The 26,861-nt window shown below is 36.0% G+C and overlaps 2 protein-coding genes across 7 annotated transcripts; both read right to left on the bottom strand.

Moving 5' to 3' along the window:
* Positions 1 to 7,799: 7,799 nt before the first annotated feature.
* On the bottom strand, positions 7,800 to 13,082 carry LOC113310610 (stress response protein NST1-like). 6 transcript variants are annotated; one of them, XM_026559367.1, is made up of 4 exons: positions 12,869 to 13,082; positions 11,075 to 12,356; positions 9,723 to 10,717; positions 7,800 to 8,298 (listed from the first exon to the last, which is right to left on the bottom strand). In XM_026559367.1, exons 1-4 carry the CDS (start codon positions 12,934 to 12,936, stop codon positions 8,181 to 8,183), a joined length of 2,463 nt encoding a protein of 820 aa, XP_026415152.1. In that variant the 5' UTR covers positions 12,937 to 13,082; the 3' UTR covers positions 7,800 to 8,180. The 6 variants fall into 6 exon arrangements, 5 of the variants coding, with proteins under 5 accessions (XP_026415152.1, XP_026415143.1, XP_026415126.1 ...); XM_026559358.1 differs by having other exon boundaries at positions 11,075 to 12,365; XM_026559341.1 differs by having other exon boundaries at positions 11,075 to 12,556; positions 12,869 to 13,075.
* Positions 13,083 to 14,170: 1,088 nt separating this feature from the next.
* Positions 14,171 to 18,013, bottom strand: LOC113310643 (cyclin-A1-4-like). The gene is made up of 10 exons (XM_026559378.1): positions 17,539 to 18,013; positions 16,501 to 17,016; positions 15,873 to 15,965; positions 15,653 to 15,786; positions 15,458 to 15,533; positions 15,257 to 15,333; positions 15,133 to 15,166; positions 14,890 to 15,039; positions 14,654 to 14,788; positions 14,171 to 14,550 (listed from the first exon to the last, which is right to left on the bottom strand). Exons 1-10 carry the CDS (start codon positions 17,728 to 17,730, stop codon positions 14,488 to 14,490), a joined length of 1,470 nt encoding a protein of 489 aa, XP_026415163.1. The 5' UTR covers positions 17,731 to 18,013; the 3' UTR covers positions 14,171 to 14,487.
* Between the last annotated feature and the right edge of the window lie 8,848 nt (positions 18,014 to 26,861).

Here is a 26,861-nt window from a genome sequence, read left to right on the forward strand (position 1 = left end):
GAACTGGTAGAAATGCACTGCATTATGAGGTTAACCCATGAATGACCAAAACTAGACGCTAATAGAGCCGATTTGATGAAATTCCACTCTACTCTGTCAAAGGCTTTAGAGAGGTCTAATTTTAAAGAAAAATTTCCTTTTGTAACTTTTGAATTTTTCATAGAGTGAATAAGCTCATGTGCAATGATAAGTTTATCCGTGATTTGTCTCCCCGGAAGTAAATCATATTGATTAGGGGATATTATCTTGTTTAGGATAGGTTTTATCATGTTAGCTAGAATCTTGGATATTGCGTTACTCAAGATGATGGGCCTAAAATTTGCTGGGGTTTGTGGGCTAGCTATTTTAGGAATCAGGGTTATGAAGGAATTATTTTATTCTGGGTCCAGTTTTGAAAAATTCCTGAACAATATAGGTTATATCCAGGCTCATTCTATCCTAGTTGTCTTTAAGGAAGCCTGATTGAAACCCATCTGGTCCTGTAGCTCCCCACTGATTCATTTTGGAAATTGTATTCCAAATTTCTTCTTTTGGCGGAATAGCAATTAACGATGAATTTTCAACCTCAGAGATGCAAGGTTCAATAAAACTTGATAAGTCTTCCACCAAGTTGTTGTTCTGCGATGTGTCTATCTGAGTAAGATGGTTTACCAGAAGGGTATTGATTTGATCTCTGTCTGAAATCCAAAGACCCGGTGGTTCTCTAAGAGAGTTTATAGAATTGATTCTTTTCCTATTAGAAGCTATAGCATGGAAATATTCCTTGTTTTGGTCATATTCCTTGAAAATTTTGTCTCTTGAAATTTTGATGAAGGGAGATGTATGAGAATTAAATCTATTGTTTTATTATTATTTGTATTTTATTAATGATAATATTAGTAGAAAAATAATTAAAAATCGGATTTATTAATTAGGGTAATTTTAGAATAGTCTAGAAGCTTATTTTAAGAGTTTTAATAAGTTAGGAAAGTTTCCTAAAGGTAGTAGATACCTTGGGGAACAAGTTTTTTGTATTTTTGTTAAGTTTAGGGTTTGATTGAAGGGAGTTATCTATATAAAGAGCTCCAAAAACGAAAATTAGGAGACTCTTTTGAGTATTATTATTGTTATAAACTTTGTTTGACTCTATTTTGATTTTATTTATAGTCGGGTTCATCCTGAGGTCTAAATAATCATCATATCCATAGTTGTGATTCTTTGGAATTGCGAGGTCTGTATCATTGTTCATTGTCGTTATTCTTCGTAATAATTTGAGGTCTTAATAATCTATACGGTTACTTTTCTACTTTTTATTCCGCTGCGTAAATTTTCATCTTTTAAACGCTACCGATCTGCATCAGTTGGTACCAGCACTAGGTTGATTCTAGGGTTGATAAGATGCTACCAAGAGTACAAATCGGTCGACGTCGAGGAGGTGCTCCAGAAGATTTCAATGCATTAGGAGAAAAAATAATGGAAGATATCGAAGGTACGTTGGTTTGACATAATATTGATGGTATTTTTGATGACACTCTTCAAGATGATGAACCTACTGAAGAAGTTGTTTCTGGAGATCAAGAAGATAGTGATATATTTTATTTTTCTATGGTCGATAGTAAACTAGTTGTTGATTATTGTGATATGCAAATGGTTTCTCATATCTACCATAGTAAGACAATACTTGTTGAATCAACCAATGAATATCCATTTTGGGTTCTCGGCATACGTGATGCTTCCATACAGTACATAAAGTTTTTTTCACTTCATCAGTTCATATTTTTGAAGATTGTCATCAACGAGTTATGCATGTAGAACATGGTACAGGTAAGACTCGAGGACAAATCTTCTCCAACACCAGCATAATGATGAAGGGAGATGTATGGAAATTAAATCTGTTGTTTTATTATTATTATTTGTATTTTATTAATGATAATTTTAGTAGAAAAATAATTCAAACTCGGATTATTAATTAGGGTGATTTTAGAATAGTCTAGAAGCTTATTTTAAGAGTTTTAATAAGTTAGGAAAATTTCCTAAAGGTAGTAAATACCTTGGGGAACAAGTTTTTTATATTTTTGTTAAGTTTAGGGTTTGTTTGAAGGGAGTTATCTATATAAAGAGCTCCAAAAACGAAAATTATGAGACTCTTTTTATTATTAAAATTATTTTGTTATTGTTAAACTTTGTTTAACTCTATTTTTATTTTTATTTATGATCGGGTTCATCTTGAGGTCTAAATAATCATCATATCCATCGTTGTAATTCTTCGGAATTGCGAGGTCTGGGCCATTGTTCATAGTCGTTATTCTTCGGAATAATTAGAGGTCTGAATAATCTATCTTTTCTATTTTTCATTGTGTTGCGTAAATTTTCATCTTTTAAACGCTTCCGATCTGCATCAAATTTGATGGTAGTAATCATTTTTGATTTTTTGCCATTTGCCTAATTCCACTTGGAGTTGTCTAATTTTATCTAGATTTTTGGCGAAATTTCCAGATCTATGTAGGCTTTCAATCCTATTATTCATGGATTTAATATTTTTATGGATGTTTCCAAACACATCTGAATTCTATTGAGATAAATCCGAGGATAATAGTTCAAGCTTCGAATAAATGTTCCTGTCCTGGGTAGCGCTGGAGTGATAATTCCAAGAGTTGGCAACTAACGAAGCTAAAGTAGGATGTGACAGCCAAGATCTAATGGATCTAAATGGTTTTTGTAATTTTTGGTTTTCTGGATTTGAATCAAGAAGGAGCGGTGTATGATCAGAACCAACTCTAGGCAAACGATTCACCTTCGTGTCTGGAAAATTCTGCGTCCATTGGAAGGATGTTAAAGCTCTGTCAATTCTTTCACAAATATTGGCATCACCTTCTATGTTATTTGACCATGTGAATAGCACTCCTTCGTACCCCGCATCTTGAAGCCCCAAAGAATCAATTGTCTGAAGTATAAAAGATTTTCTACTTGAACTTCTTTTATTTCCACCTTGGTTTTCATCTGGGTCTAGAATAACATTTAAGTCGCCAATTAGCAACCAAGGTTTGTTGACCTGTTGAGCAATATTAGCAATATACGACCATTGTTCAAATTTAGCTTCCGTCTCAACTGCACCATAAACACAAGTAATTAGCACCTCGGTTATTCCATTTTTTGTTTCAAAATGGCACACGTTTAAGTTTGATGAAATTAGATGCATTTCTATGTTGTTGTGCCACGCTATTGCTAGCCCTTTTGCAATTCCCACGGAAGGTACTATTAACTTAGAATGACTACGATTTTTTCCAAAGTTTGTATCCGCAGTGCGGTGCGGTCAACTTCAAGCAAGGTTCATGTAACAAACTTACTACAGGTCTGATTTGAACTTGGAGGGTGCTAATGTATAGATGGTTGTAGTTGTTGTGAGCAGTGTTTTAAAAACCATTATTATCTCTGAATACTAAACGAATGCGTCTTTTTTCTTTCTTTTTTTTGAAACCAAATATAAGGGCTTCACACTCCAAAAGAGAGGCTTCATTAATATGACAAAATGAGTCACTCGTTAGTAATTTGAAAATTCCCTTATCTAAAATATTTTCATAATGGCTAAACAACTCTTATTTAGTTAAATGTTAATAATCTAATTAGCTAATGATTAGATTAATAAGCTTTTTCATATAGTTAGTGATAACAAAATCATATTAAGCGTAGTAGTTTTGAAGGAAAAAGTAGAAAAAAGAAAGAGAGAAACTTTTGGAGATTGTTTTCAAACTAAAACCCTACATTTCGGTTCACCCAACCAATTTCCTTTTTATTTTCTTCATTCATTAGTCGCATGACAGTAGATGGAGTGTTTTTTAACCGAAAAGGCGTAACTAACCAATCCCTTATCACAGATACCTTATGTAGCAGAGCGATTTACGGTTAGATTTTTCCTTCGTAGCCAACCGTAAGAAAAATTTACGATTAGGTGATGATGTAAACTAGTTACCGTTGATTTTCTGGTTTTACGAATAGGTTTGGTCCTAGGCGAACCCAACTGTAATTAGGGAAAACCTAACAGTAAACCAGTTACTGTTCGGGTTTTTGGGTAAAGCCCACCCGTAAATGGTTCTTAAACCTAAAAAAAATTCCAACGATTTCTATCAATATAACCATTTCAAATGTAATCGATTTGTTGATTACCATCACCTTCTATCAATTTGCTTCTTCCGCATCTTTAATAGAGATTCCATCAACGATTATAAGTTTTTCGAATTGCCGATAAGTCGAAGAAGATGAAATGATTTCAATTGAAAAAAAAAGGAAGGATTTACGGTTGATGAAGGATAGGAAGTTTAGAAGAAGAAGACGAGCAAATTTTTGAAATTAGAATTAGGTTTTGGTTTTGGTTTTAGCTTTTAGATTTTTATTTACTGTTGATGCAACTTAAACATTCGTTATTGCATCAATACACTTCATAACCAACATTTTAGACACATAGGGATCCATGTGAGGCCCTTCTATTGGAATGTGAATCCCCTATACTAGGTTTTCTTCCTTTTCTTTTTCTGGTATCATGTACTGCACGACTAAGGCGATGTTTAGGGACCCCGTTATTGGTTTTGGTTGCCTGGTTGGTACAGTTAGGGGTGCACAAAGGTCGGTTCGGTGCGGTTTCATGCCAAACCGTCCACCTAACAGTTGCCACTACGATTATCATTTTTGAAACCGTCACCGAATTGTATTTCTATCGGTTCGGTTAAAATCCGATCTGATTCAGAACGGTTGAAACGGTTTTTCAATCGGTTTTAACCGATGCCAATTATAAATCAATTCTACCTTTCCTAATGAAGGGAAAAATAATTTCAGTTCTAATTGAACATTAATATACAAATTCAAATTCTGTATAATTATTGATGATTATCAAATTTAACATCTGGATTTAAATCCAATATGTTATTATCTTCCTCCTATGCAGTCTCTTTGATCAACAACAACATCAAGTTCAACATTCAGATCAAAACACCATTATTCAAGATTAATACATGCATCCAGACACAAAATTAGGATTTTCTATCAAATAAATTTAAGGAAAAAATCAAAAGTAATTATATCCATCACAGAAAAACATCCAAAGAAAATAACCTCCAAACTTGGATTATGGTAGTGGTTGTTCGATCAAATGAAGATGAAGGTTCTCCAAACTTGGATTATGGTAGTGGTTGTTCGATCAAATGAAGATGAAGGTTCTGCTGATGGTGTTCTTGGTGAATCAGTGATGGAAGGGGTTAACGGAGGCTGTGTTGTTGTGTGGGAAGTGGAATAGAGAAGGAGAAAAGAAAAGAAGTCTGTTTATGTTTCTAGGGTTAGGTTAAACTTATAAGATGGACTAAGGGTTGAGATTAAGCCTAATATCTATATGCCCATGTAGAAAATTGAACAAAAATAGTCTATATGCCCACCAAAAAAAACAAAAAATAATTCGTATGGTCTACTCCAAATCTAATCTAAAATGCATTGATTTTGAATTATGCTGATTCATTTATGTTTTTTTTGCTCTACTTCACTCTAAGCAGTGAGCACATCTAAAATGCATTGATTTTGAATTATGCTGATTCATTCATGTTCTTTTTGCTCTACTTCGCTCTAAGCAGTGAGCACCCTCAAGATGTGCTGTCATCTGCTTTTGTTGTTCGGGCCCTTGTGTCTCATGTATTACACACATTGACCTAATTCAAAACTATAATCATTTTATATAGAAGTATATCTATATATGTGCTCATAAAAAGTTTTTTTTTTTTTTTTTTTTTTTTTGATAGAATACCCTATTTCATTAACATCAATCCAAGGGTTACACAGCAAGTGAGTACATCAATATTCAAGACCATAAAGAACCTAATACAGTAAAGAGTACAATACCAATACCTCCGACGAGAGAAGAGTCGGGATACCGGAAGACAACCGATTACAAGTATTAAGATAGATCCGATACAATCGGAAGAGAATCGACTTTGAATTAGAATCCTGCCATTTTGTTTGATATTCTTCTTAAGAAAAAGATGCTCCATGAAAGGAGTTGTTTGCTCACAATCTTGAATGAGAGACTGAAATTCCGGTGACCGGAAACTTTCGCCGATGTACTTCAAAACCAGGAAACCAAGTAGAAGAAAGCTATCAAAGCAATAGAAAAACGCCATACGACGCAGATAAAGGTGCCATGAAAGCACAGAGACCATACCTTAACGGCAGGGAGAAAAAACGAAAATAAAATTTAAACCCTAGAAAATAAAAAGCTCAAAAACCAAACTAAATCTACCTAGAATTTAGATTGATGCTAATACTGCTCAGATCTACTTAGATCTGTGAAGACCTAAACGGATCTGAGCAGTAACGAGGTTGCCGGGAGTTTGTTTTCCTCTGCCGGGAATCGCCTTGCTAGAGGAGAAGAAGAGAGGTGAGCTCATAGAAAGGTAAGTTCATCAAACCAGACAACCAAAATAAAACACCGGAAGATTTTGTATACCGTGGTGGATGAGGAAGTTCTTGTGTGAACATAATTGGTCTACGGCTCAACGGGTCAAAATCCAGTCTAAGTTCCTTCCCTATTCTAGTCTTCTCTTGTCCCCCAACTATATTTGTTCTTTTCCTTTCGTTTTTGCTGTGAAAAAGCAATTAATCCCCCCAACCACAAATTTCATTTTCACTTGTAAGTACAAAATAAGTGACTCTCCAAGTCGAACAATCTACTTATCTCTTGTCATCAAATATTCAAACGTGGTCCTACTCCTAAATTTCTGAATCATGCATGTAATTGCTTTTTGTGTGGAGAAATTAGCGAAGGTTCTTCCCTATTTCTTTCTCCCCGTTTATTTCGGGAAGCGAGATTCTGTTTACTCTATAAAACCCTGGTTTTATCGGTTCGGTTAGATCGGTTTTAGACCTCAAACCGTTCACCGGGCCGAAGATCTAACGGTTATCAAAATTGAAACCGTGACCGACCGTTGGATTATTGGTTCGGTACGGTTACGGTTCGGTTGTTGCGGTTACAGTTCGGTTTGCAGTTACGGTTCGGTTTGCAGTTTGGAAATATTTTCAAAATAGAACATGCGAATATATTTCCATGGATCAAAGAAAAATAAATGCGGATTTTCTTGGGTGTGTTCTGTTTTACGTAATTAATTATTATCATCATTTCATGGCAGGTAGTAATCAAACACAAGAACTTGAAGATTGTAGGTCAGGACATTAAGCAACCATGATCTAAGAGGTTATAGATTCAACTACTCCAATGCCTCTTTAGACGCTTCACTCCTGCATGCAAAATTACAAAGATATGTAATCCTTGGAACCTAAACTTGTGAGAAAGGTTGCATCTGTAATCTTCAAAATATTCGCTTGCAAACACCTAAACTATCCATTCCTCAAGTCGGTATACACCGTGATATTTACCTTGGTGACTGGGTGACCAAATACAGGGATTTATTTGATGATACTAAGAATAAATTCCTGAAGTTCGACTTTAATCTCAAAGAGTTAAAAACATTGCACGTTGAAGTACAAGTATAGAACAGTATATATGACTGCTAAGTGACATGGACACACAACTGCAGGAAACATTATAAGGTTGAAAGAAAAAAGCTTTTCAGACACAAAATGTCGTCTTCACAAGGCAAACTCAAGTAGCTGAATGAACTAGATGTCCTACACTAAGTTAAGGTTAATCCAAAACTTGTGGATAACTCCCTCCCAAGAAATGGAGTAGCTCCACCTATTTATAGGAAGAACTACGGTAACCAGGAAGGCAATCCTAGCAGCGGATATGAACAAGAAAACTGAAGGTAAAATGTGACAAATATAAATGACACAAAGAAAAGGTTATGTGATGAGTTTATTTCTTTTAGCTTCCTGTGATAAGTCATGTGTTTATATTCTGAACAACATCAACGAAAGAAACGAAGTTTCGAAATTGAAAGATGGTACTGCCTCAAGAAAGTACAATTTATCAGGGAAATAGACCCAAGAATAAGTTACTTACCTGTAAAGGATGCACAAGCTCTCAAAAGCCATCTCTCTATCTATATCCGTTGACCTATTTATCTATAATCTATGCTTGCTAAAGTGAATACTGTTTGATTAAACTTTTCAAATAGTCTCCGACTTGGATTGCTCAAATTGATGGAGAGTAATCGGGGTTTAAAAATGTCCACTGCTTTTCTTTTGTTTCTAATTTTGTACTTTATTCAGTTATATGACCAAACTGACTGTACATCTGGTGTAGAAAATAGGCCCCCAATATGAGGCCTTCCCATGGTTGGGTCTGCGATGCCATCTTCTAACCCATGCACAGCGAAGTCCTTCCTACAAAAACACTCGGAAGAACAAATGCGTAAGTAAAACAATCTCTGAAGAAAAATTGTGGAAGTAAAACACTCTTCCAGAGGAACACTTATTTAAGCCACAAAGAAGAAACAAGAGTAGAATGAATTATGACTACAGCTAATTTGATTGGCTTTTTTCCCTGCAAGAACAACCGCTTTCGGTTATTAATTTCATTTACTATATCTGAATTAGCAGTTCCCTTATCCGGGTTTGGGAGAAGCCCGTGCTGTTCCAATATGAAATCTCATTTGGTATCCACATATCGAGTATGAAAGCATGAAGAGCAAACAGCAACTGGAGATTTATTTGAATGTTCATACTCATTTAGGCACTTTAATATTTATGCATACCGTACTATTATCATGTGTCAGACAAGAAATGCTGTTATCCTACCATATACCACTCCGCCTATGCAGTCCTTACCAGAATAAAAATATCGATACACACAAGTAAGAAATGAATTGACGGCACTTCTGGGGAAGTGAACCCCAGAACAGAACATATTATACCAGAACCAGATAAGTTTAGTTCCTAATGCCTCCAACACCCGCAAAACATAGATGGGAAAATAATTATAAGGCTTGCCGTCTTCAAGTTCAATCACTTTTAAATAAAATAAATGCCAGCGCAGACATTAATATACACAGTTAAAGCCAAGAAAAGAACATAGTACTAAATACAAGATTCAACGCAAACATTTGAATCAAATTACCTTCTCTTCTCAGAGTGACTTTTGGCACAGTATCCTTAATGTCGAAGTTAACCAAATCTATGAAGGATCTTCCTAGTTATTGTTATCATCTTTATGATCCATAACGTGTCATTCCCTAGCCAAATTGCTTTCTTGCCTATCCATTTCTGGAAAGGTTTGAGATGATCAGAGATTCATACACTATAAGAACCAAGTATTCTGGTATAAGACATTTATAAGCGGTGCTAAATGCGACAACAGAGGAAGTCAAAAAGAATAAAAATGATCAGTCAGGCTCCAAGGTTCAAGAACTGCAATTCCTGCTTTACTATTCTGTTTACAGGAGATAATGAGATTTTATTCCATTCATAGAATTATGGGTGGCTAAAAGCTACGTAGACTTATGATTTACTCTTCACTTATTTTCTTTCTATTTTTCTCTGAAAACTACTCATCGGTTACCTTAGATGATAATAAGGATTTGGTATCTTTCGCTATCATGTATGCGCTTAAGTTGATGTGCACAAAAGTCAGACAATAGAATCTTGACGTCAATCATAATTTTGATTTAGATATATATGCTGAACACAAGAATCTTCATATATTCCCACATAAAACAAGATACAGTTACAGCATATGCTGCCAACAAAAGGTTCATCGACTGACGGATACTACTACTAGAAAGGTTTGGATTTAAATAATTAGTACTCACTTGGGCCAGCGAATGACAGGGGATGGTTCGAATGGTTGTCTGGTGGCTGATCTGCTCGAACTGCCATAAATCAACTCACTCTGGGATATATCGGGTGGAGGAGAAACTGGTACGGAATAGCATTCGCTAACGCCCGACAGTGGTGGGGAGATCGGATTTGGTAGCCACGGATCGTTCTCATACAATCCAGCACAAATAGGACTAAATGTCCCACCAGTTAAGCAACTACCAGGTTGAACACCTCGCTGAAAATGGTTCCCAGGAGGGACTTGGTTGTCCACTACAAACTTTGATGTCATATTCTTGGAATTCTGCCCTATTGGTGAAAGCCAGCTCGACGAACCCCCTACAAAACCAAGGCCATCCTGAACAAGTGGTGAGGTGCCCCACATCTGCCATGTTCCACTGTTCGATTCATTCAGAGGCGAGGAGTTCCGATCCGGGGTCTTCGGGCTGCAGGGGAATGAGTTTGTAAGCCTCACTTCTATGCCGTGTAACCGCGACATAGGAGGCTCTATTGGAGAGGGCTTACTAACTTCCATGGATGTAATTACATGCTTTAAAGGCATGGAATTTTGGGGCAGACTGTTTCTCATGAACCCTGTGCCAAGGTCATATGAAAAATGATCAAGCGATTCTGAGACTGGACCAAGTAAAGATGCTGGATCAGGAATATAACAAGGGTCTTCCAAAATTTCGCTCTCCTCTTGAGCCAAACTGTAAGGTGGTTCTCCAGCAACAGGAAAAATTGGTTTAGCTGCTAAAGAAGAATAAGAATTACTACTTTTAGAACCATTTGGGGATAAAGACACATGTGAAGGCAATGCTAGGTTTGAACCAAGCTGATTCTCGAAAGAATGCATTTGCAGCGACTGACGATGAAAGTTCGGACTTTGACCTTCTATTTGGGGGCTCATATTAGGCATGCCTGGAGAACGAGTGAATAACTGTTGCCATGACTTTTTCACGGTTTGCGACTGCATCTCTGAACCACCCTGAAAAAGTAACAGTCAAAAATATACAGAAGAGAGATGAGAAACATTTTCAGAAAATTTATTTTTTCAGGAATACAACAACTATTTGATAAAGCTCATTATCCCTCACAATGCGTACCCACAACCATCTATGCGCCAAATTCGCTGGTCAACGAGTGAACTATTAAATTAAGGGACAACCTGATACTGGAGAGAATAATCTCAACCTTCCAGACCAGAGATTTGGAGAATATAGCAGCTCAGAATTTCTTGTCAACAATTGGAAGGAAAAAGGTCTAGCGGTGACTAGATGCGGAGATGTTTTCAGCCTACAACAACGAAAACAAATAAAAACTTAATAAAGTAATAACGACTTACAGGTCGATGAGAACTGGCTCCAATGGCATTATTATCTCCATTTGAGTTAACTATTACAGGTGCATGTGTACTGCTACGCATATCTCTCTGGTTCGCAGTGCCTTGGGCATGATCTATAAAACCATTAAGCTTGTTTGCTTTTGAAATATTTGTTGCAGAAGTTTGGTTTGTATGAGTGCCCTTTCCAAAAAAACTAGTGTCATTTAAAGCTTTAGAAGAAGAAATTAGGGATCCCCTTACACGCTCCAGGTATCTAGTACCAGTTCCCTTGGTGATGTTTGCAGTTGATACTTTTATACCATGCCTCGATTCGGAGATCTGAGTTGTGGCGGCTTTCTGTTGATCCCGCCTCTCAATTTCACTCCCCTTGTCAAGCTCACGTTTCCTATCCATTTCCTTGCCAGCTCTGCGGTCAATCTCCTCGCAGTCAGAGTTACTCTTACTAGACCCTTTATCTTTATCCTTCCTTCTTTCTTGACGCTTCTTTTCTGCTTCTCTCTTACTATCTTTTTCCTTGCCATTAGCTGAGCCTCTAACCTGCTGTTTTTCTGCCTCCATTTCTTCATCCCTCAGTCTCCTCCTTTCTTCCACTAATTTTGCAACATCCTCTCGTTGCTTCCGTTCTTCCTCCTCTAAAAGCTCCCTCTCTAACCTAGCCTGTCTCTTTTCTTCAGCTTTCCTACGAGCTTTCTCAACTTTACTCTCACACATATTAACTCCATTTCCCCCCTTTTTAGACATCCCCATATGCTCTGCATCTGATGAACCATCTTCACTTGAGGATACTCTAAAAAATTTCCTCCACAACCACCTTACACTAAAAAAGAAAGAGAACAAAACCTTGACGAAAAAAACAACAACGACCGAGTATGATTTCTCTGCAAAACAAAGATCTTTACCACTGTATAGCTTACCACCATTCTTTACCCAGCTACTATTCTCGGTGAAAGACCCAGGAACCCAGTTCCCATTGTCTAACCAATCATTACTACAAATCCAACCATGCTCTGACCAAGCCTTTTCATTCCATATTTTGCCACCCTTACCCACCAAATCCCCCACAAACCCAGACTTCTTAGCATCCAAGTCAGCAGAGCCAGGAATATCAAGAACTGGTCTTTTGGATATATGACCACAGTATGAACACATAAACTTTCCCCCTCCACCTGGGTTCTGATCACGATATGGAGTCAAACAATTCCTGCATCGTCTCACTGCCATCTTCCTTAGCTTCTGTAACTCTATAGCTTGAACCCTCTTTTTCTCTCTGAGCCAAGCACTCCTGCGTATCCTCCAGGATGATAGCTTTGGCATTAAAACCTCATACCAGAAAAGAGTAACTAATAATACCATTAGACAAGCTAGTCTAGGAGACGTAATCTCAAACCTAAAACCAGGTGGCAACAACTGAGAAAGTGCCCAAAGACCAATGAGGGGAATTATTAACCATGGAAGCATTGTAGCAACCCTCCTAGAACATTTCTGAATGACACAAAGGATGCACATTATCCCTCACTTTTTACCCTAAAACAATATATATGTAACTCAATAGAAGCCCCAAATTCCAAGAACCTCAAACCTCAACCTTGTTTTTTCCTTTCTACCCGTTTTATCCAAATAATAAGTTTCATCAAACCCCTAAATTCAAGAGATTATGGAAGAGATAATTCCAAAAAAACCTAAATCTAAGAGTAATGGGATTTTCCAAATCAATAAACAGATTCAATGAATACTAATAAATAGAGAGAGAGAGAGAGAGAGAGAGAGATTATAAATAAATTAATGGATACTTACCAAATTGCCGTCCAAGAGGATTGTAGAGACGATAAAAACCCTAATGGAAGTCTTTCCAAGGTTTTCATTCCAACAAATTATTCTTTCTTTTTATTACAAAATTGTTTCTCTTTTTATTATTAGTTCGTTAAATTTCCATATGCAACGATAAATAAACAAGAGGAGAAGGATGATAAGAAAGAGAGTAAGGGGAAATGATTGGGAACTGTTTGGATTCTTTTTATCAGTCCTAACCTAAAAATGAGAGTCTCAACGATTTATGACTCACCAAACTCATTGACCCACCTTAGGCATGCCACGAGTCTCTTTTTTTTTCTATTTAATATATCAATTACTTTTTGATTTTAATCTCTTTTTTTTCGTGTGGAGAGGTTGCTTGGCTTCAAATGGTTTGTCAAAGTCGTGGTCTAGTCTAGTGAGTGTTGGTTCTCACAGCAAGCGGTCATAGCTCAATTAGACTATCAGGCCACTACTAACAGAAATATGAGCTCAACTTATAACAAGCGGTCAGATGTATTTATCCTTGTTAAAACATTTTTCATCTCAGCTTAAAGGTACATTTTAAAGGTAATCAATTTCAATGGAGTTTCCTTTCTTTCTTGGATGTTCAAGCATTGCATTTTCACCGAGACTTGATAGCAGCAAAAAAAAGAAAAGAAAGGGTAAGACCGGGGGGTGTTATGGGCATGCCCAAGGTCTTCCCAACCATTAGCCGTTCTCAAAAAATTAAAAACGGAAAATGATTGTCCGTTGTATACTTAAAACTCTTGTAACTTGGCGGGATCAACAGAGAATTAAGTGGAATTTCTGTAATTGGTGGACCCAACAAATAAAAAACCCGGCAATCATCACCCAACCCAACAACTAGATTCTTCCCAGGCTGATGTGTAAAGGCATTTGGGAAGAGTATCTTCAACATGGTTGTTTGTTTGTTTGAACTCTTCAACGCTTCCGGAAGTAAGTAAAGAATCATTGCTTAACATTGAAATCAAAGTTGCTCAAACCTCATCGGGTTTGACATAATTCACACACAATCCAACAACTTGGCCTCCGATAAGGCAAGAGTTGCAGAGAATAGGGGACCGCCTTTCTCTACAACTTTTTCATTCACATCTGTGGTGAAAATGGTCTCCTGGCTGCAGGAACGACTAGATCCTTCCATGGTGTTTTGATCTTCATATTAAACAATCTTCACTATCTTCCTTTGCTGTACCATATTTATTAACCGATGAATCATATTTATTAACCAATGAACCGGGAAAAAAAAACAAGAAAATCTAATTACTGATGAAAGCAAGGTCATACTCCGTGTTACATTAGATGAACTTGTGCTGTTGAGTACATTTAGCAAAGATCCATCTCCTACAGATGAATGATCATTTAGAGGAAACTAATTTGGTAGAAGAACACTATATACTACTGTACAATGATAAATCGGGATACAACAAAAAACTCCTAAGATGACCATCTGGAGATTTTTAGCAAACAGATGAGGCAGTATAAACAATCTTCCTAAAGCCAGCTGGACAGTGGGAAGCTGATCAGAGCAAGTAGAGTGAACTTGTTAACTCCATGTAGTCTCTCCAACGAAGCATTGGATTTGATCTCGAATAATAACTTCAGTTGCTGAAAAAGTATGAAGGTATTGAAGGGGGACAGTACTTCTTCGCTACGAACTTGTACTGATGAAAAAAATATTTCTGTTTAAATTGTATTTCTACCTAGCACTAATTAATCACCATTAGCTACAGGATACACTAGAGGCTCAAAGGCTTGTAATCATACCTTATGCTGACTGTACTTCTCGCGGATAGCAGGCAAACTGCTGCTATTGCTGTTGCATAGAAGACCATGTAGTGTCTTAACGCACTCACACAACTCCGAAGGCTGATAAAGTGTATAATGACCTAAAGTAGAATTCTGTACCCACAACACATATTTAAACATAGTATAGCATCGGAGGCCAAGAGAAAAGATGCCATCGGAGGCCACAACACATATTTAAACATAGTATAACATACCCAAGGTCTTTTGGCTGGTGCCAGTATAAATCTTGCCAAGAAAACAGCCGAAGCAGCTATTAAGGATGGTGTGTAACCTAGCATTCCATACTCAAGTAGTGATAGCTCAGCAGCATAGTTGGCGAGGCACTCCAGCAACAATGACGGAACCTGTATAAACCATCAGTCAGAAAACACAATTAGTTAAGGAAAGCCAGAAATAAGAAAATCATAACTGGCAGCGGTCAAGGCAAGATAAAATACCTCATTGCCTCCTTGAGCAACCTGGATGAATCGCCTATCCAGTATACCAAAAGTAAAAAGTCAGCACCACTAAAAACATATAACTACACAGAGCTCATGTAGCACAAAGGCTTCTTGTTCTTACCTAAGAAAACATTTAGGCGTTGGAGCTGTCATTTCAAACTTCAAGTAATTCAGAACATTAGATTCCATTTGCAGCACCTAAATCCAAAGATTTATCTATGAGAATTTTTTGTACATATTTGTACAGCAAAAGGTAGGAAAGAAAATAAGCAAGAGAACAAGGCATGCGGATGGGAATTTTAAAGCAGACAAGATTGCATACCTCCTCCTTGATATATGTATTATCTGTTATGTAGCAAAACTCTTCCACCTGAGGCGCACAAATTTCTTCGTACTTGCTAAAAATTGCCAATAAAATTAGTACTATTATTTTGTGAGTTTAAGAAACAAAATGATGACTGCACGAATGGAGACTATACGATGAAAAAAGATTAAAGGGATCAGGTATAAGTCTTACGAAGCTATCATCATGCTAGCAACACCAAGCAACTGCAACTGCTGCCTGTTCATCGCATTTCCAGAAAGATACCTATCTATGTAATTGATAGTCAAATACAGTGTATCAGGTATAAGTCTGTATTCTTCAGCAACCTACAGGAGAGCGTTATATATAAGTTACATTACAACAAAAGAAAAGTTGAAGGAAAGGCGATGTTCTAAAGATTCCTGTGGTTTACCTCCACAAGCCAATCAACTAGTATAGCACGCATGCTGGCATTGATGTCCTTTTGCACTCGTTCCATGAAATCTATCGAGGGCCTTTTCTTGTTCTGGAACAGATAATCAATGTCAAAAGAAGTTCAACTGAGAAATGATCAAGCATAAATGTATAGTTTGAATCTCATACACAGAGAAAAATTGTAACTAGAGATAAAGAAGCTCAGTAGTTTTGGCTTTTTGGTCTAGTTTTCGAATACAATTATTTCTGACACTGTAGAGTGTATATTATTAAATACATTAGGAACTTGGCCAACATTATTACCAGTCCAATCACTACAAAATCCACCAGTTCTGTAGTTACCTGATTACTTCTTAATGAGGTTTGAGCAACTTCCAAACTAAAGCTATATAAAAAGCGCAGCAGATGGTCAAATATTTAAATTCCACGGAATGACTAGTAATAAAGTCCTAACTCCTAAGACACGCCTCGGATATGTGGCATTTACCAAGGATAACAAAACACAAGCACAGAGTAGAAATTAAGTAAATAATATAAGCTGCGAGGAATTTGACCTCATAAATCATGGAAGTAGCAATTAACAGAAGTTTACCAATATGAACAATGTGAAAAGTAGAAATCATTACCTCAGACGCACGCAAATTTTCGTATATATCACAGGCAATAGTTGTACAAAATTGGGGATCTTCATGATTGCCATCAATATCAACAATTTTATCATCTGGTCCCAGCTTTACAAATATATCAGGCTTGCAGAGATTTTCTGCCTCTATGTGCTTCGAGATGTGGAAATTGTTACCTGCTTTTCTTTCAATAGAGTCAACCACTAAAGGATCGATATTGTCTACATATTCAATGTCAGAACTCTTTAAGGAATCACAAGTCGACATAGACTCATCCATAGAAACTGAACCTCCATCTGATCGGCTAGGAGAATTATCCTTTCTACATGGTACAAGAGGGGGGATAATAGTCTCTATTGGTCTATCTTTAGTTGCAATAGAAGCACCCCTATTATGGCTGACCACATTTGTTTTTACAGATGTTGATGAAGAAACAGAACTCCGAGGCAAACTCGTGCTGCGAACAAAAGTAGAAGGTTCCTTCTTTATCTTTGGAATCGGGACTGCAGAGGGTACCACCTTCATGCATAAAAGAAGTGTCAGTTTCTTTTTTCATGTACAAATCATGAAATCAGTAGAGATGGCCTTGCAATTTAAGCATAAACGTAAGAGCAAATATGCTAATTTCGTAATGCTCCAAACTATATCTCACTCCTAATTCGATCAGAGTTTCGAAGATCCCAGATTCCCAGTCGACCTAGATGAAGAAAGGCCAATATCATCAAATTCACATAGGGAAAGCATCTTTCTTGACCGGAAATGTGGCTTCCAATTTAGGGATTTAAAAAAAAAAAAAAAAAAAAAAAAAAAAAAAAAAAAAAAAAAAAAAAAAAACTAACTCTAGTTCAAGTTCTATCAAATATCAATAAGATTTTATCTTCTCCTAACAATCTGACATCCAACACTCACCAAAATAAGAAAAAAAAAGAGAGAAAAATCAAACAACAGAAACCCATTTCTGTAAGAAGGTAAAGAACTCATAAACAAAGAAATTATCATCAGGGAAAAAATGAAATTCATGATAATGAAATAAACACGGACCTTATTATTCCGTGTAGGAACATTAGGCTTTCGAGATACAACAAGATTGTTACTCTGGTTCGTCAAGTTCCCAAGAGGAACTCTTTTCTTGATCTGCTGTGATACAACCTTACTCGGATTTTCTGCCATTGTTGTGTTAGTAAACCTTTTGGTCGAAGAAGAAACTGATAAACGCCGATTCTGTGTCCACATTGATGTTTCTTGGATTCAAGAAAATCAAACCCTAGTTTCACAAATTAGAAAAAACCTTGCACTGAATCCTCCATTCCAAACCTTTTTCTTGCTTGCTTATACAGGCCAAACAACAAGAATCACGGAGTAGAGGGATAGATCATTAAAATCAAACACAAACCCTAGAAATCTTTCAGGCAAATAATAGGGTTTTACAGATGTTCTTGGTAAAACTATGAAATCTTTCTATCTTCGGACAACAATGGAAAGAGAAAGAGGAAGAGAGAGAGAGAGAATAGGAACGTTAATTTCGTGAGTGAAATACAAAAGGAAATATTTTTAGTTTATTTATGATAACATTTTTCTTCTTTAGACGGGGGGAAATGTGAGAATTTGAATTCAAGATTGAAGATAGAATTATTAGAACCGTACGATGGATTTTTGTGATCGTTACAAAGAGGAGCGTTATTTTGTACTATTTTAATACATTTGAAATTTGAATTCAAACTAAAACTTTATAGAGACAGGCTCCTTAACAGTGAATAAAACCCAACCAAAAGACAAATGTTTTATGTGCAGAGTATATAGTGTATACATTGTCTATTACAAAGCTACTAGTATTATTCAAATGAATTGACCCTCCATTTATGTGCAGAAGTACAACCACAAAGAACTGTGTAATTGTGTAGTGTGGCTTTATATGGAGGAGGACCTTGGTTTAATTTAGTCAGCATTATCCCGGTGACTCTGCTCGTGATTTCTTAGGCCAAGCATTATGGTGTACCATTTGTCTTTCCTATCCCTTATTTGTAGGGATAAATCTCAAAATGCAAACAGAAAGCTGAGGTCTCTATTTTTTTCTCTATGTATCTCAAAATCTAGATCTGGTCTTCAAATTCCTCGCTATCCAAACTCATTCTAGTCAAATAGTCTCTATAATGATTCTACAAATTTGGGTTCGGAATAAAATCTTGGTTTTATGGCGAACTCTCAGGTACTCCACAAATCATCCATCCTCGTTGACAAACATAATGACTTCTCTTCTCAAATGAAAATTCTCTTGATAACAACACAACAAATATATTGTGATTGATTTTGTGTTAGATGGAGCCGAAGAATAGTGCTCAAGATGAATCTTCTAATTTAGATTCAAATATACTACACTGCAAGTCTTTGTTCACAAGGTTTTCCTCTTCATTTAAGAAATAATAACGTGTGATTTATCACCAGAGATCCTTATATATATGTTTGAGATCTACATTACTGTTGAATAAATGTTTATTTTTTTATGCCTTTAAAATTCTCAGGTTTTGCAATCCTTTTGTCTCTTTATGTTACTGTTGTGGTCTCTCATATCCCTACAAACCAAGGGATATCCCTTCCCTTGTGATACACTTTGTAGGGAAGGGAAATGTGACGGAAACCGAGTTTCCATCAAAAAACCTGCTTTACGGAACCTGAGTTTCCGTATCCGAAAATATATTTGTTTGACCTTTTTTTACACCTCTCTTACACCCCATCCTAACCATCCATCACTAATAACGGTTCTATCCTCTCCCCCGTCGGATCGCAACGATCATATTTTCAAAAATCCTCTATAAATACAACTCTTACTCTCTATTCAAATCACTCCAAATCAATTAATTTCTTATCTCTCTTGCAATTGATTTCTTAATTCTCTCCTTGTACCATAGTTGTTTGATTTCCATCTTTATGTTCTGCTACTCAAGTTCTTATATTTTTTGGTTAGATTCGAAATGGTTAATAATTTTACACATCAGGAAGAGGTTGATCTTACTACTGCCTATATTTATGTGAGTTGTGATGAAATTGTGGGTGCGCAACAAAAAACCTCGTTATTTTGGATACGTATTCATCAAGTATTTGTCCAACGCAACGACAATCCTAATAGAAGAGATTGGAGTGCCTTGAAATCAAAGATGAAAGCAATAAAAAAAGATGTCAGAGAATTCGTCGGCATTCTTAAATATATCAACAACCCAAAAGCGGTGTGTCACATGAAGATTTGGTAAGTTTTTTTACATTTACTAGATATCTTTTTGTTTGTTGCATTTAACTAAAATTTTGTTACACAATATTTCAGACAAAAGAAGGTAGGGAGAAATTTCAGGTACAAACTGGCTTACCTTTCAAGTTTGATGCCTGTCATGAATTGTTTCGCGAAAAGGTCCAAGAATTTAATTATGAACTCATTGTATCCCAAAATAGTTAGTTGTTTGAAAATCATTCTAACTTTGTACCCATCGAAGACGGTATAGAAGTTTTGCCTAACAGATAGACTCGTTGGAATTACAAGTATAATGCTTGTCCTATAGGAATAAAAAAAGCCAAATTACGAGCAAGACAGAAGAAGGATCGGGAGCACGATATATTCAGAGAAGGTGATGATGGGAGTTCTTCGGCTAAGATGGAACAAGATAAGATCTATCAACAGAGTGCAAATATTTTGGATTATCTTAAGGAAACACGATCAAGGAATGAACTAATGAAAGCGGAACAAGAATCCCAATACCAAACAGTGTGGGCGTCTACTCAACAACCGAGTTATCAAATGGAAGAACAACTCAATTTGCAGAACCTCCACCACCAAGCTTATCAAATGCATTACGACGAAGATGATGTAATAATGAGTATGGATATTAGTAAGTTAGGTCGAAACGAAAAAAAAATATTATCGACGCAAGCAAAAAGATATCTTAAAGAGGTTGAATATAATCAGCGTTGAAGATTCAGAAGATGAAGATATCCATCTCTAAATTGTTTTCTCCTTTGATTGAGTTTAGTTTTAATTTTCAGTCTAGTTTCAAATTAAAAGTGTTGTCTTTATTTGTTGTTTGAATTAATGAAAGGTCTGAATTTCGAGTAATCATTGTTCATTAATAACTAAGAATAGAAATTACACGCCCTACCCAGACATTTAACTAAGAATAGAAATTACACGCCTTACCCAGACATTTAATCTTAGTGGAATGTTAAGATGAACATATTGCATGTTATTATTTTTCCTGGTACGAGATTCAACTATCAATGCCGCTTGGAAATTATAAAATGGTTTCTTTCTCCATTTGGTATATGTATATTGTTTCGCAAACCTCTCCCTTCTATGTCTAGCGAGAAACTCATTATACTTGACGCACAAATTCTTAACATGAATTGTCCTTCTGCAAACGTAGTCTGTTGTATATTGATGGTGTGGTTCCTTGTAATCGCTCATCTTTTTAACAAAAGGACCCCCAGAAACTTCTGACCAAAATATACTATCATGTTCTTTTTATTTATAAAGATCCTTAACAATGTAATAATTTTAATCCATTGGGTCTCTTTTTCAACATCCTTTAATCTTTCCCTTAATTGGAACTGTTCTTCACCACGTTTTTTTGCCTTGAGTTTCTCTTCATATTCTGATGCAGCCGATGACGAAGATATGGTTTCTCTTTGCCTTGAGTTTCTCTTTATAAAAATCACTTCGTCTTACCAACAAAAAACTCAAATCATTCTCAAATATAAACCTCAATCATGTTGAAAAGACGACGGTACCCAAATATACCTCAATCTAAAACTTTTCCACCTATAAGTCCTTTCTCCGAAAATGATTGTCTATGGAATGAGTCGAGACAATACAACTAATCGGTTCACACTTCGTGTGATCGTCTATGGATACGAGATCGAGACAATACAACAACGAAGTATGTTTACTTGATAAATGGTTCGGCTTTAACCAAACACAATAGGATTACTATCAAGTAAATATGAATTAATGTTTGTGTATTTCACTTCTAATTATAATAAAAACAATTATAATTGCAGAAATAGAAAAGTAAAAGACACAACAAGATTTTGTTAACGAGGAAACCGCAAATGCAGAAAAACCTCGGGACCCTATCCAGAATTGAATACTCTTAGGATTAATCCGCTATACAAAATCAAACCAACTTCGTATAGTTGAGACCAAGCAACTAAACCTATAGTTCACCTAGTTCTGTATGTATTCCCACGCGTCCAACTTGTAATAAGTCACGTACTTGGAACAATTTCTTTGGTTTGTATCCAAACAGTAAAGGAACAAATTTGTTTGGTAACAACTCTTTTCAACCAAGTGATGTGAGTTCGACAAACGGCTCTTCTGTTTATCCCAATAAACTCATTTGTCAGGTCCTTAGATCTATCTAATAACAACTACCAAAGTAATTGTCAAGATTTTGCAATCAATACTTTGAATCACAAAGAATTGTATTGATGCCGATCTACTCAACTAATCAATCCAATCTACCACAAGGATAAACCGATTACAGTTGGATCCTCTTTCACCGAAACAAGTATTGTGCACACTAAAGATTATGAACCCAAATCAGAAATCTTCTTCGTCTTCAAATCTTCTTAGATCTTCAATAAACACATGCACACAATAAACTTGGAACTCTTGTGATCAATCACGCACAGAAACAGAGTCTGTTAACAATGGATTATCACAAGACGTCTTTAGATCTACAAACAGTCTAAAGATCCCCGTCGAAAATTTGATCTAATTTGAGTGAATCTTATATCAGAAGAGAAGATTCTCAAGCATAAACAAACTAGGTGCAATCAAAGTTCAACAACCGTTAGTCAATCAAATCAATCGAAAACTAATAATAAACCTCAATTATCTAGTTTCCCACCAGCGGTACTAATAGAGCTTCTCAATCCCAAAGAAGTCTTTAAACCGAACGGTCGTAAGAGATTTCGCCTAATTAGGTTACTTTCCTCTCCGAATAGGCGGATCCACCAGTAACTACACAACTAGGTAGTTTTGCTGGCTCTGGGGATTCGTTTGCTAGAAATGCAAACTTCAATATTTATAGACAAGGAAGTTTGGACACCAAGGAATTTCCAAAACCGAATATTCTCAAAGATATATGCAATAAACACAAAATCGGTTTTCATAACTCCTGGAAATGCACTGTCCAAATATTGACCGAAATCCCAAAAGAAAAATCTATAATCATTAAATGCAAATTACTAATTATTATTTTCTAAAGATATGCATTTAATTGTTGGAAATTAAATAGCATATAAAAACTACGAAACCTTAATTAAAAGATTCTAAATTTATCTCGATCCTGGGATTTTCCTTTAGCTATTAAGGAATATCTTTGAACAATTAATGATAAGAGTTATTGCACATGTTCAAAGTATGTCGACATCTTTACTTTGCAAGTCCTTTTTCATAATTACAATCTTGGAAACGATTTTCCACACTTCCAAACAAGTTTAGAATTGGTTCGTCTGATTTCCAAGAACTATGTGATTAATTATCCTATCAAATCACAAATTATAGGTTTCACGGTTCTACCAAAACAAGTTCAGTTCTACCTCCATGTGAGTACTGTGCATAGTCACGCTAGTTACCAAAATTCGGTTGACTAGGTACTAGGATTGGTTTCCCACAACTTATGGTAACTACCTATATTCGGTTGCACATGTTCATAGGATCGGTTCCCCCAAAGCTAAAAACTTGTTGCACATGTTCATAGGATCGGTTCCCCCATCTACTAAAAACGTGTTGTACCTCTTACAAGGATCGATTCCCTCTTGTTGTACCTGTTACTAGGATCGGTTCCCCAATGACTAGATAAAAGTTGTTATTTACAAGGAATCGATCATACCATCTTGAATGATTACTTAAGATCGGTTTCACTAATAAAATTCATACCAATACATAAGTCAGGCTTTCTGAATAGTTTTACCAATATACATAAACAAGTTTATGAGCGGTTATACTAAACACACATATTGGTAATTCAAAATAGATTTGCAATGAATAACAATACCAATAAGCCTAGTGATTTCCCTTTCGATTCACAAAACGAGTTTATGAACTTACTTCCTTTAAACGAATGTAAAACATTGTTTCATATGATGAAATCTTCACTCATACCCATACATAATCACAATAGCATTCATATGATCATGTCGATGTCTTATATACAAAGTTTAATGGTTAAGTAATAAACCTCGTATTGTATTCCTTAATAATGTGTCTAACTAAAGTATCATACACAGCTTCGCAGTTATGTTTTCAATATGCACGACTTGAAAGATACGTTAGGGAATGAAACAGTTCAAGTCAAATATTACTAACCTCAAGAGGAAGGATGATGTTGTCGTTGTAGCTCCATACTTCTTCACATTCTTCAAGTCTTCATGTAATACTTGTAAGTCTCATATCCTAACACTTTCAATCTAACCTATATGAAGTTGACTCTAGTATATAATCAAGCGACTCTTTAAATGAGCTTTGATTCACTTAAATATGACAACCAAACTTGACATACCAACGCTTGGTGGGTTCAACCGAGCTATGCTCTAACACATGTATTCAAACATTGCGAATAGAAAAGGAAAACAGATAGTATGTGTGGAAACAACATAGGTTTGTCCATGTTGTTTCATGGATAGCCATAGTTTGCTTCAATGCCCATGGCTATATACAAAATGTCCACAAAGAGATTGTACCGGCACTAGGAAGGTAAAGGATACCATACCGGAGAAGATAAGGTATTTGGAATGTGAATATGCTAACTGTCCTGCAGAAGCACAATGTTTGGAGGATGTAATGAAAGATGCAATCAAACAAGAAAAGGTTGACGAACTCTGCAAGAATTTGAAACTTAAAGGGAAGGCGGAGTTTGAATGTATCAAGGGGATTCCATGTGAAAGTCAGGGTTGTATTTTCTTTATGGAAATGCACCGGTCCAGTACAAAGAAAACATATGGAAAACGTTACTGGAAATGTCCTGAATGTGAAACGGTGGAATGGACTGAATAAGTCTTGTTATTTTTTAGTTTAATCAGGAGTTTGAATATGAACTGATGTAATGTGCTTTATAATTAGTAAAATCGTTGTTGTTATAATTTTAACGAGTTTAAATTTGATGAACATGATGTAATGTGCTTTTACAATAATTAAATACATGCAACAAGCATTTAAACCAATAGGCGACCCTATTGGACGAGTTATGTCTCGTGAGGGTTTACATAGAGATATACCCACAAAACCTTTCATCATTTAAGTTGTTTACTCTTCATCTCAATCTTCCGAGGATGTATCTTCTGTACCTTGTGGGTCATACTCATCAGGGATGTTGTTTTTCAACATCAAGTAGCAGCTATAAAAGATGAAATTCGAGTGGTGTTTTTTTGAATAACTAGTCAAAGACTCCGCCTCCTACAAGCAAATAAAACAATATCAATTAAAATTTAATTATTCAACATTAATAACTACACATACTTAGGTACAAATAGGTTAATTTCTTACGATCTCGGATTCCACTGTAACCCTAAATAGGCATGAAGTTTTTTTGAATCGTTACATATTTTGTCACTTAAGTAGTTATAACATTTAATATTGTTCTTAGGTAACCACTATTTCTCTCATTTGGATTGCCGGTATTGATAGTAAAACCTTTGGAACAATTGTTCCCACATGTATGTGTTAACTTCTTCTTCATTCTGTTGATAAAATTCGATCCATGAACTAACAATCATTTCGTCTTCTGTCGGATTATAACCCACCATAATTAAGAAAGAAATGTGTTGCTTTGTAAATAATAATTTGGAAACAGAAGTGTTTTTTTTTTTTGAGATGCAGATGAAACTAGGTCGAATTAATGTGTTCATTGGTAAACCATATGTGATCTATTGATACATGGTAAGTATACATATCCATATACTGTACAAAGAGATTTCGCTAGTAAGTATATATATCCATATACTATACAAAGAGATTACACGAATAAGTATACATATCCAAATACTGTACAAATGAGATTTCACAGATAAGTATATACATATTCAAATACTGTAAAAAGAGATTTCATGGAGTAATCTACTATCAGGCTTAAATAACCAACTCATAATCGTAAACCACATGGCCATAAGATAAAAACGTAATTATTCTGATACATAATTCAAGCCTAAAAATATTTTAAAGTCCATCTTACATATGTCTTTAGCATTAAGACTTTTAAAAAAACACAAAAGTTAAATGGTTATCATTCATCCTCTTCCTCCTCATCGTCATCATCATCGCCACCATCATCATCTCCATCATCTTCATATTCGTCTACCACATGTCTGTATCCATAAACATGTTCATCCGCAGGTTCAAATTCATCCGGATTTGGTCATTGTAATCTCCATAATAATCAAATGCACCATCCTCGTTTTTACCGGGAACAGTTTCTTCTTCTAAATCTGTATCATCATAATCTCCATCCGATAATGGAAGTACCACGTATTCCATATCTGAACCCTCCAAATTAGATAAGTCCCCTGCCTGGCCTCCTCTACAAGGACGCGCAGCAATGTGCTTGACAAGATCCGTTCTTAATTGTAGGTGCATTTCTAGGTTTTTCGTAGATGACATAAAAACACGACCTTCAATTGTAGGTTCTGGAATCGGAACATGAACAACTCTTCCCCAATCTGTATCCCGATGTTCATGCTCAATGATCATGTTGTGTAAAATAAGAAAATATTTTTTAATTAGGATCAAGTCAGATTCATACCAATACTTACACGGTGATCCGAAAATTCGGTATTTAGCTTGAAGCACTCCAAAAGCACGCTCAACATCCTTTCTTTTATCCATTTGATACTTGTTGAATCTCACATACTCTGGAATGTCCAATGTATGACTGAAAGCTTGTACAATTGTAGTCAACTTTGGATAGATACCATCGGCTAAGAAATAACCCATATTGTATTGGTGACCGTTTATGACATAATTACATGGAGGTGCTACACCCTTTAGCATGTTATCGAAAAGGGGTGAGTGTGCCAACTCATTCAAATCGTTATTTGATCCCGACATTCCAAAAAAGCATGCCAAAACCACAAATCATATGATGCCACCGCCTCTAGTACCATAGTACTTTCTTTCTCTTTACCCCGGTAAACTCCTTGCCAAACTACCGGACAATTCTTCCATGGCCACTGCATACAATCAACACTACTACCAAGCATTCCTGGAAATCCTCGTTCCGCATTCTCATCTAACAACCTCTGAACATCTTCAGGACTGGGTTGACGCAAATATATTTCTCCAAAAGTCATGCAAACAGTGTGGCAAAATCTTTTTAGATAATAGT

Source organism: Papaver somniferum, chromosome 1 (genome assembly GCF_003573695.1).
Source record: "Papaver somniferum cultivar HN1 chromosome 1, ASM357369v1, whole genome shotgun sequence".
Lineage (NCBI taxonomy): Eukaryota > Viridiplantae > Streptophyta > Magnoliopsida > Ranunculales > Papaveraceae > Papaver > Papaver somniferum.

Coding starts and splice junctions, on each gene's coding strand:
- LOC113310610 (XM_026559332.1), bottom strand. CDS start 12,580: ATGTGCATCCTTTGTGTCATTCAGAAATGTTCTAGGAGGGTTGCTACA. Junction 10,718..11,074: donor GAGCCAGTTCTCATCGACCT/GTAAGTCGTTAT, acceptor TTACTTTTTCAG/GGTGGTTCAGAGATGCAGTC. Junction 8,299..9,722: donor CCTGTCATTCGCTGGCCCAA/GTGAGTACTAAT, acceptor GTGTTTTTGTAG/GAAGGACTTCGCTGTGCATG.
- LOC113310643 (XM_026559378.1), bottom strand. CDS start 17,730: ATGTGGACACAGAATCGGCGTTTATCAGTTTCTTCTTCGACCAAAAGG. Junction 15,787..15,872: donor TAGTTGATTGGCTTGTGGAG/GTAAACCACAGG, acceptor GCTCTCCTGTAG/GTTGCTGAAGAATACAGACT. Junction 15,334..15,457: donor ATACATATATCAAGGAGGAG/GTATGCAATCTT, acceptor CTTTGGATTTAG/GTGCTGCAAATGGAATCTAA.